Below are 11,811 nucleotides of genomic sequence, written 5' to 3' on the forward strand. Positions count from 1 at the left end.
GAGCTGCAGCATCGTTTATCCTCCACAGAGCCGTCGGCATCCAGCATCTATGAGGGTTTCTGCTCTGTAAGGAACTTCCTGAAGCAGTTCACACAATTTTGTCGAATCTGCTGTCCTTCTGAAAACGTGATTTCATCACAGCAGCCAGTGTAGGAATTAGTGATTAGAAACAAAGGACGCTGAAAGCAAAAAACATTTTACTGAACGTAAAAACTCAAAGAAACGAAGAAAATGTTTCTGTTCAGGAGATCCTTAATGAAGGATCCACATGACATTAACCTGTTTAGCACACACATCACACCAACTACACTAAAGAACACCAACTACACAACACTAACTACAAAACACTAAACAACACCAACTACACAACACTAAATACACAACACGTACTACACAACACTAACTACAAAACACTAAACAACACCAACAACACAACACCAACTACACAACACTAACTACACAACACTAACTACAAAACACTAAACAACACCAACAACACAACACCAACTACACAACACCAACAACACAACACCAACTACACAACACTAACTACACAACACTAACTACACAACACTAACTACACAACACTAACTACAAAACACTAAACAACACCAACTACACAACACCAACTACACAACACCAACTACAAAACACTAAACAACACCAACTACACAACACCAACTACACAACACCAACTACACAACACTAAATACACAACACGTACTACACAACACCAACTACACAACACTAACTACAAAACACTAAACAACACCAACTACACAACACCAACTACACAACACCAACTACACAACACTAAATACACAACACGTACTACACAACACTAACTAAAGAACATCAACTACACAACACTAACTACACAACACTAAATACACAACACGTACTACACAATACCAACTACACAACACTAACTAAAGAACATCAACCACACAACACTAACTGCACAACAATATACAACACCAACTACACCAAAGTCACCATACAACACTAGCTACACCACACTAACTACACAACACTAGACAACACCAACTACACAACACTAACTACAAAACACTTAACAACACTAACTGCACAACACTAGACAACACCAACTACACCACAGTGGCTATACAACACTAACTAAACAACACTAAATACACAACACCAACTACACCAAAGTCACTATACAACACTAGCTACACCACACTAACTACACAACACCAACTACACCACCATAAACAACACTAACTACACAACACCAACTATCGGTATTGTGAGGTATGTATCGTGAATTGCAACCTATCATGAGATACCTAATCAATAGACAGTGTTACTTCCTTCTGTTTTAGCGAAGTCCATAAACTTTGTGCGAGAATATGTTTCTTCTGAAGGTCAGAGGTGAGTTGTGTCTCTGAAAGAGTTTGGCGTATCTACTGGTATCACAATAACTTGCCAAAAATGGTGACCACTACTGAAGTCCACAGACCCACTTGTCGACCAACTTGAACTCCGAGTTTCACAAGCACACTGCAGAACCTCGGTGATCGGCAGCGTCTGACCAAGGGATCTGGGTCACGGCACCCGTTTTATGCAACTGGTTTATGCAACAGGATCAAATTAATTGGAAGCTGTTGCCAAAATATGAAAGTGACTATTTCCATCTAATGTTATAAAATAGATTCGCCCAGAGATTAATTTTTTACTTGGCCGCTCTTATTTTGAAAGCTGAAACGTCGTGTCTCGATAGCTGCTCTGAACATTTTCACTGAACCAAACCATTCCTGTTTTTATAATTATCCCCTAAAATATCCCATAGAACAACAAGTACATTTATCCTGGGAAGAGATTAAAATCCGTGCAGACATGCAGCGATGTGCGTCTTTGCTGAAAGTATGAAATGGTTTTAAATGTGGCCAACATGAATTTCTATCAGCTTTTGTGTTCCATTGCACTTAAAATACGTGCAAATGACATCAGCCAAAATAGAACCTGTTAGAATAATATCTGCTCAAATGAAAGGTTGATATTTTGAATAAAGCCTAAAATACTGGAAAATAATTAAAATTTGGATTTTGATTTGAGAACGATCTAAGACAGGAAATGGAAATACAGTTCAGCAGGACATTCATAAAATAAATGTACATTTTTCTGTTGAAATTGGTACGGTTACCTTTTATTAATGTAAAATTGTGTCAAACAGTGTTCAGTTCAATTAAATTTTACTTATATAGCCCAAAATCACAAAGGAATTTGCCTCATTGGGCTTCAGTGTTCAGTTCTTCGGTTTCCCGATCTAAATCCAATAACTGGAAGTTGTGTATCGTTCTCATGTCCCTGTCGCCATTTTGTCTGATGTCACTGTGAGAAGGGTCTACTGTACATTGGAGGATATCATAAATCTGTATTTTGTTTTGTGAATGATATAAGAGTGGAAAACTAAGACAGTTAGGGAAGACATTCATAAAATAAATAGTTTCAAAAATTTCCGTCACAATTGGTAAGGTTATCTTTAATTGTTTACGTAAAATTGTGTTCAGCGTTCAGTTATCAGCTTTGCCTGTCTAGACATGTAAACCGGAAGTCACTATCCACATTCATGGCCCTGTCGCCATTTTGTGTGACGTCACCGTGAAAAGGGTCAGGATCAGATGTTTGGGAGGGTCGGAGTGGTGGTAGGTTAGTTGAAAAGGAACGAGGAGCAGAGAGACGTGGGCGCCGAGACCGCATCAGATTGTCCAACCGGATGGCTAGCTGGATGAAAGCCTCCAAGCCCAGACCTTCGTCATGACAGGGCAGCTCATTCTGCATGTCACCTGAGAGTCCATGGCGGAAAAGCCTCTTCAGAGTGTCTGGAGTACAATCCGTCTGGGCCGCCAGAGTTTCATCACGCTTAGATTACTGCAATTCCCTTTTTATCTGTCTTAATAAACAATCTGTGAAACGTTTCCAAATGGTTCAGAATTCTGCTGCAAGACTTTTATCTGGAGCCAATAAACGCACACATATCACCCCTCTCCTCTCATCATTACATTGGCTTCCTATTAGTTTTAGAATAGATTTTAAGATTTTAACTTTAGTTTTTAGAATCTTGCATGGACAGACCCCAAGCTACCTTTCTGACCTTCTACAGCCCTATTCTCCTGCTCGATCCTTGCGATCAGAAGCCCTGAACCTTTTAACTGTTCCAAAAACTCGTTTTAAAACCAGAGGTGATCTTGCCTTCCAGACAGTTGCCCCAAAACTCTGGAATGCTCTCCCATTGCCACTACGTCAGATTGACTCTGCTGAGTGTTTTAAAAGCCAATTGAAGACGTTTCTTTTTAGTAAAGCTTTTAGTTGATATTTTAATTTTATTTTACCTTTCCCCAGCCTCTGAACTTTTGTCTGCTATTAGTATTTTATCTTTTTACGCAATCATTCATATATACTGTTTTATTGATTTGTCCTGTATTTTATCTTTTGTGAAGCACTTTGTGAGTGGTCCTCTGTGAAAAGTGCTATATAAATAAAGATTTACTTACTTACTTACTTACTTACAGAGTTCGAAACTTTAAAGAATATGATGCGACAGTGTCTCTTTCCTGGGCGAGTTCCATAAGGTGATCACCAGGGTCTTTACCATCAGCAGAGTGGTGGAAGACCTCACGAAGCTGCTGGGTGAATGCAGCATAAGAGTCAAACGGGATCGCTCTTCCTGCCCACATGGCTGACATCCACTCGAGGGCCTCGCCAGTGAGAAGCGAGCACAGGAAGGACACCTTAGCTTCCTCAGTGGAGTAGAGGTGGGGCTGCTGCTGCAGATACAAGTCACATTGCATCAGGAACCCACGACACAGTTCAGGCCTCCCGTTGAATTTATCTGGGAGTGAAAGCCGGGGACCTCCCATAGCACCATTAGCATGATCCAGCGGTGCCATGTCTGCAGGAGGGCATGGAGCTGCGACGTTTGGGACCAGCCCTGGTGGAGTGACACTGGCATTTTGGCCGGCTTGCCGGTGAGTCATTATGGCCTCGGTAGCTGCAGTTAGCCGCTGGAGTTGGGGTCCATGCTCGAGCAGCATAGTGGCGAATCTTGCCGGGTTGGAAGGGCTAGGAACCCCAGCTGATGGATCCATGTCTGGCAAAAGTATTCTGCAACACTGTCATCCGAGGCAGGGGGGATTGGAGCTGGTTCCTGGCCTGGGGAGAGTATGCCCAGAATTCTCTATTGAAGGCAACCACTGGGCTCTCACCCTTCCAAGTGTGTTCAAGGCTTTCAGCCTCCATTCTTCCCCTGGGTAGGTGGTTCCTCAGAACTGCCATCTTAACTGTGATTGATCGGTTCTCCAAGGCCTGTCGGTTGATTCCTCTGCCAAAACTCCCATCAGCCTTGGAGACAGCAGAGTGCCTCCTACACCATGTGTTCCAATACTATGGCCTGCCTGAGGACATTGTGTCAGACCGGGGTCCCCAGTTCACCTCCCGTGTGTGGCGTGCCATGTGTGATGGACTAGGCATCAACATTAGTCTTACATCAGGTTACCACCCTCATTCCAACAGCCAGGTAGAACGCCTCAACCAAGAAATCATCCGATTTCTGCGGACCTACTGCCATGGATGGTGGTGAAGGACCCAAATGCAGGAGACAGGACATGGTGGCAGAAACTCAAAGATTTACTACATAAACTTAAACATGACAAAACCAGGAGGATAAACCAGTGACGTAACAGAGCAGATAAGATGACCTGACAATGAGAAACTGAAAACCAGACACTTAAACACACTGAGGTTGATTAACTAAATGAAAACAGCTGTGGATGATTAACCTGCTGAGACTGACGGGGAAAACAGAACATGACAGAACTGAAGCATGGATCATGACACTTAAAACTTCTACACAGAATCTATCCCACAAATCAGTACATGTTAAGATATAATAAAACAATTTATCCCAACTGCACACTTTGTAAAGAACACCCAGAAACATTTAGTCGCCCATTTTGGAACTGTAATATCACCAAAAGATTTTGGAAAGACTGTACACGATTTATAAATTGCAATATTGACTCTAAATTTCATATGAAATTTGAACACGTTATATTTGGCCTACATGAAAAGAACACTCCATTCAATGTAAAATTAACTTTTTATTTGTTAACTATGTTTGATAAGTTTCATATTCACTAATCAAAATTCTCTTTATCACAACTTTTTCCCCCTGTACTAATAGAATAATTAGAATCTTATGTATTTACCATATCTAAAATTGTAAACTAAATTCATACGTATTTAGGAGTCATCTGTCTTTAAATATATTTCACTTGTCTTAAATGATTGGTCTGTAATGTATGCTTTGTAATGTTTGTCCCCTGGGATTCTCAATGTTCTATTTGTCCTACACATTATTGTTCTGTATGTTTTAGACAAAAAAAAAACATTTACAGAGAAGCAGATCTAGTTTGGCTCAAAGCTGACTTCACTTTATCTCTGACTTTTTTGCAAAGATGAATTTGTGTGGATTTACGGGAGTTTGTTGGGTTTATAAATAAAGTTTGAATCATGCACACCCTATGAGCACACCTCCACGCACAGAGCACTCCCCAGCCCCGCCCTACAGATGACGAAAGCGCCGCTCGGCATTGCAACACCGAGGCTCCGCCCACTGCATGACGACACCACGCGGAGGAATAATGTGACAAAGCGGAGCCGGCGGTAGTCCCGAAACCGGAGACCGGAGCCAGACCGGGTCCGGCGGAGCTTCGGGAAAGCAGCGGGAGTCCGACCGGACAGGAGGAGCCGCGCGGAGCCGCCGTCCCTCACCGGAAGTGAAGGAGGAAAAAGTTGGAGCCGTTTTTGATCAGAGAACCGGAGCGGATCCCGGATTCTCCAGCCCCCCTAACTCCGGTCTGAACGCGCCGTGAACCCCAGGTTTCCGGGAAAGGTGAGAGGCCACGAACAGAAAGCAGAAGGTTAGAATATTTGATCAGAATATTTGATGTGAGGATCGTGACTCTGAATTCACTGATGTTTCATTTCAATGGAAGTTTGACAAACACAAAGAGAATGACGCCACCGGAAGTGAAAAGTCGCCGAAGTGATCAAAAAGAAAAGTAGAAAGAAAGTCCTAACAAAGAAACATCAAAGGCTAACAGCTATTTTGTTGTTTCTTTATTCATTNGTACCTGTAACAAACCGATCTGAAGGTCCTGGTCCAGGAAAAAGTTTTATTTTTTTTTAGACAAACTTTATTGCACTTTTTTGATGATTTGACACAGGAGGAGCTCCTACATGCACGTGAAGGCTCTTCATGTGTGTGTATTTTGTTTGTGTGTGTCAGTGTGTACTGCATCAGTTGTGAGTCAGGATGTTTGTTTTATCTTTTTGTCACCAAACTGACCCAAAGTACAGATGTGGTGCTCTGCAGCTGTTGTGCGTTGGTGTTGTTGTTGACGACACTTAAAGCCTTTTAAACTTAACTGTTGTGTTCTGATGCAACAAGGTGAAAGCTGCGGCGCCCGTCAGCTTTCAGGAAGTTGCATCATGACGCCTATAGACAGCAGAACATGTGAGGGCAGCGATGCCAGCAGTCGGCTGCGCAGCAGCTCCTGGCTGCAGCTGCAGAGGTGAAAGGTCAGGAAGATGTGTCATCAGCAGAGGGTGCTGTCCTGCAGCTTTCAGTCTGCGGTCATAGCGGGTCAAGTTCAAGGCCCGGGGGCCGGATCCGGCCCTCTGAGTAATTCTATCTGGGCCTCCAAATTATTTTTTGTTGTTAATGACCCGATGTTATCTTGCGTTTATTTCTAACTTGTTTATTTTGACAAAATATATTTTATGGAGAGTAAAATATTGAAAGTTATTTAAGGTTCAAGTTAAATTATTCTGGAATAATATTTCTGCATTTTTATTATACATATTTATGTTAAAAAGTTATGGTTTTAAAGTTTTAAAAATTAGTTTTAGTGTGATCAATAAATGTTTATTCTGTTCGGCCCGTGACCTCAGGTGTGTTTTGGATTTTGGCCCCCCGTCCGATTGAGTTTGATACCCCTGATCTATACTGTAGAGGAGAAGACACTTTCCCGTCTCCTTCACTGCTTTTCTGTCTCCCCTGAAAAAGAGGTCTCCTCCCAGTGGGACTTCCTGGTAAAATAAAGGATAAATTAAAAAAATAGATTGTTAATGACGACTTTTACTAAATCTGTTTCCTTCCTTGAAGATGAGCGTCACCGCCGACACAACCCGCTCTCAGGAATGCCTGAAGAGGATGCTGGATGAGCCACAGGACGGCACGTCAAAGAGGAAACGCTGTTTGACTCCACCCCCTCCATCCACTGGCCACTCCCCTTGGCTCAAGCCCAGAAACCATGCCTCCAAATCTCTCCGAAATGCACCCCCCCGCCAGGTGGGCGCATACCTCCTCCTAGAGCACAGTGAAAAGGACGACGCCTACAGAGCGGTGCACGAGGACGGACGGCAGCAACACACCTGCCAGGTAAACTTCTTAGTAGCTCTTTAGCTCTCTGTCTTCTTTTCTCTGCAAGCTGCGCGTGAACGGTCATCTGGGCTGACTGCGGGGGGTGGGGGGTCGGCTGTGGTCCGTCACATGAACAGAGTATGGAAAAATAATTGTTCATTTGTGTGGAACATGAGGACCCCGAGAGAGATTTAGGTGTTACCCTGGATAGTGAACTTACTTTTCAGTAATCCTGCCACAAACGATTATTTTAATGGTCGACTAATTCTAGATTATTTTCTCTGAATAGTTGACTAATTGGGTCATCCACAAACTAGATGTAAAGTATACGTCTAACCATCATTAGCTTTTAACTAATTGCAAACTAGATATATAGCATTACCTGTGATAGTGCAAGTGTGAATGCTGTAAGCTGAATTTGGCCGCTGAAGTTTCTGAAATTAATAGCTGAAAACGCTGAAGTTGATAGCAAGCTAAAATATTAGCTAAATGCCAAATTAGCCTAAAAACCTAAAAAAAAAAAAAAACTTAGGTTAGCCAAAACAGCTAGCATGTAGCTTAAAGATAGCTAAACTTCAAAATATCCGTGTAAATATTAGCCTAACTCCAAAACAGCCTTAAAAAACGAAATTAGCTACCTCCCTTAAAAAAACCCCCCTTAATAAATCCCAAAATAGTCCAAAAAGCTAGCAGAATACCATTATAACTTTCAACTTTACTACACTCTGACTCCTTATAAAATAAAGCAATGACTAATTGACTATTAACCTGTACCTAAGCTGCTTCTCCAACCTTAGAGTACAACCAACTTCTGGCACATTTTTTCCTCCGTTCACTGAAAGCCCAACGAACTCAGTATGACTTGATGTTTTTAACTCGTATCTTTACAAATGGACTCAAGTTTTCTCCGCTCGAGTGTTGGCCTGCCTGTTCAGTGTCCTCTCTCTCACAGCCGTGCTCTGTTTGCAGTTCCCTCTGCGAGAGTAGACTGTAAAGATGAGCATGTATGGACGGCTTCCAAGAGAGATGAATGAGTTTTTAAAGAAATGTAGTCAAATAGACATTTTTAAACGACACATTACATTTTATTTAGTTAAATACTGTAGAATATGTAAAGTTAGTGGATCTCCCTTGTGTCTATTAGAAATGCATTTAATATATGTTTTTATGTAATAAGAGTTGGGATGTATTTTATTGTGTATTCTATGATGTATGTGTGTTGACTTTGGCCATAAATGGGCATGTGGTCAATATGTTAAATAAATTAAATGAAATGAATCCCTTCTGTTAGTAAGAAAAAAGATGTCAGTGATGTCAGGGGCAAAAAGAAAACATACTTGGCCTTAAAGCTATGAATCAAATCGGGGATTGACTGAATTGTTACATCTCTATCGCTGATGCTAGTGTCAGGGGATGTAAGCTAGTAAACAAAGGGATGATGGGAATGCCGTGCCCATAACTTGTGGTGAGTTTCCGATGAACTCCTGGCGCTCTGCAGAAACTAAGTACTATAAAATGACAGGTTTTTGGCCAAAAACAGCGTCATCATAACTAAAAGACTTCTGGGAGAGCTTTGGAAACAGCTCAAAATATGATGAAAGAGGGACTTTAAGAAGAAAAGGTTTCTGTAGAAAAGCTCCTCTAGACCCCGGGGTCCGGATCCGACCCACTGGGTAATTCTATCCGGCCCTTCAGATCATTGCTTGATGATGACTCGATGTTATCTTGCTCTTATTTTCAACTTGTATAATTTTGACTAAATATATTTCTATAGAGAGTAAAATATTAAAAGTTATTTAAGGTTTAAATTGATTTATTCTGGAGTAATATTCCTGCCTTTTTGTTTTACATAGTTATGTTAAAAAGTTATGGTTTTAACTGTTGGCATTCTACTACCTTTTGCCACCTAGACTATTTTGGTATTTACTAAGATTTTTTAGGCTATTTTGAAGTTTAGCTAATATTTCCGCTAAATGCTATCTGTTTTGGCTAATGTAGGCTTTTGTTTGTTGTTTTTTAGACTGTTTTAGAGTTGGGCTAATAGTGACACGCTAGATGTTTTGGCTAATTTAGGCTTTTTTCAGTTTTTTAGGCTATTTTGAAGCTTACCTATTCTTTCAGCTACATGCTAGCTGCTGTGACTAACATACGTTTTTTTTAAGTCTTTCAGGTTAATTTGGTATTTAGCTAATATTTTAGCATTTTTTTCAGCTTTAGCATTTTTAGCTATCAGTTTCAGCATCTTTAGCTATTAATTTCAGCATCTTCAGCAGCCAAATTCACCTTACAGCATTCACACTAGAATTATCACCGGTAATGCTATTTATCTAGTTCACAGTAATGTTAAAAAGTTATGGTTTTAAAGTATTAAAAATGTAGTTTTAGAGTGTTCAATAAATGTTTATCCTGTTCGGCCCGTGATCTAAGGTGTGTTTTGGATTTCGGCTCCCTGTGTGATTGAGTTTGACACCTGCTCTAGAGGAAGGCGTGTTCGTGTTACAAACGTGAAACTTTCTGGTGGTTACAGGTCCTCCCCCTGCAGGGTCACCAGGAAACGCTGGCGGGCTACAGCCGCATCGGGAAGCACAGCAACGTCTGCAGTCTGTTGGATGTGGTCACACGTCAAGACGGCGTCTACGCCTTCCTGCCCCGTCACCATGGTGACATGCACGCATACGTTCGCAACAGGAAGCACTTGGACGAGGAGGAGGCGCGGCGATTCTTCATCCAGATGGTGAGCGCAGTGGCGCATTGTCACGGGCAGGGCGTGGTCCTGAGAGACCTGAAGCTGCGGCGGTTTGTCTTCACAGACAAACACAGGTGAGCTCCTCAGCACCCACGCCGCCCCCCCGGGGAGAAGGGTTTTCATGAAGCCGTTGTCTTCCAGGACTCATCTAGCGCTGCTGGGCCTCAGTGACTGCGTGGTTCTGTATGGTGACCATGACGACGACTCTCTGGTGGACAGACATGGATGCCCCGCCTACGTGGGCCCTGAGCTGCTGTGCAGCGGACACAGGTCCTACTCGGGCCGGGCCGCAGACGTCTGGAGCCTGGGGGTGTCCCTGTACACCATGCTGGTGGGCCGGTACCCATTTCAGGACACACAACCTGCAGCGCTGTTCGCCAAGATCCGGCGGGGAGCGTACAGTCTGCCCGGCTGGCTGTCGCCACAGGCCAAGTGCCTGATCGGCTGCATGCTGCGGAAGGAGCCCAGCGAGAGGCTGACGGCGTCCGAGCTGCTGATGCATCCGTGGCTGACCGAGCCGTGCACGCCACACCCAAGCGTGCACAAGACCTTTCACAGCCGAGGCACGACGGCGGCCGACACGCAGGACAGCCACGAGCAAGTGGTCCCGACGTGGACGGAGGAGCGCCAGCAGGAGAATCCCGCGGACTCCCTGTCGGGTGTGCTGCAGGCGGGAACGCACACCAGCTGAAAACCTGCTGAGACGGCAGCGTCCTGGAAACCTTGAACCTCTAGTGCCTGACTCCCATGGGTCTCCTGGACATTCAGGTCCACCTGTAGCCCCGCCCCCTGCAGCGTCTGGGGTCACGGATGAAGCTGCTGATGTTGGAAAAGTTGATCAGCATTAAACCTGTTCTTTTCTCCAGTTTCCATGGCAACAAAGAGAAAAGGAAGAAAATTAAGTTTTAAAAAAATATTTTTCACTGATGATCCACCATGAAGCTGCAGCGGAGAGTCTGTAACCACAGACAGCTCAGTCATGAACATCTTCAGCAGTTTGTCCGATCCTCCAGACAGCAGCAGGAAAACCATGTTTGTAATTCTGCTGAAATAAATCTAATTTATTGACAGTTGTTGACTCGTTACTTCATGGTTTAGTTTAGAAAACCACAGCTGAAACTGGTCTTCATATAGACGTTTATTCTTCAGTATCAGCATTCCTGGCCACCAACAGCTGATCAAATCTACAGGCCTCAGAAAAACCTCAGATGTTTTCCTTATAAAATGATCATGTGCTGAATGCAGAGAGGAAGTCACTACATAGGTAAAAGGATGAGAACTTCATTTTTATTTGATCAAGGAAACTTGACTCCATTGATTTCCAATCAAGGTTTTTGATCTCTACTTTTCTCTCCGTCACAGAAGAGTTTAACTTTATATCACAAATTAGTTGTTCCTCCAAAGCACCACATCTGAAAAATCTGATGACTGTAAAGCCGGGATTAGAACCCCTAACATACTGATCGCACGACCAACAGGATCAGTCAGAACCAGAACCCAGCAGGAGAGTTCACTGCAGCCACGGCGTGCTGAGGACGTCGACACCATCCAGGCGTTGGGCGTCATCCCTATTACTGCTGCCACGAACGATTATTTTAATGGTCGACTAGTTCTA

At 43.1% G+C, this 11,811-nt stretch overlaps 1 protein-coding gene across 2 annotated transcripts; it reads left to right on the forward strand.

Annotated features, from left to right (window-relative positions):
* The first annotated feature begins 5,609 nt into the window (after positions 1-5,609).
* Positions 5,610-11,266, forward strand: trib3 (tribbles pseudokinase 3). 2 transcript variants are annotated; one of them, XM_024262912.2, is made up of 4 exons: positions 5,610-5,934; positions 7,193-7,468; positions 9,978-10,270; positions 10,338-11,266. In XM_024262912.2, the coding sequence occupies exons 2-4, from the start codon at positions 7,193-7,195 to the stop codon at positions 10,885-10,887; spliced, it is 1,119 nt and encodes a 372-aa protein (XP_024118680.1). In that variant the 5' UTR covers positions 5,610-5,934; the 3' UTR covers positions 10,888-11,266. The 2 variants fall into 2 exon arrangements, with proteins under 2 accessions (XP_024118680.1, XP_024118679.1); XM_024262911.2 differs by having other exon boundaries at positions 5,614-5,917.
* Positions 11,267-11,811: the final 545 nt, after the last annotated feature.

Source organism: Oryzias melastigma, linkage group LG5 (genome assembly GCF_002922805.2).
Source record: "Oryzias melastigma strain HK-1 linkage group LG5, ASM292280v2, whole genome shotgun sequence".
Classification (NCBI taxonomy): Eukaryota; Metazoa; Chordata; class Actinopteri; order Beloniformes; family Adrianichthyidae; genus Oryzias; species Oryzias melastigma.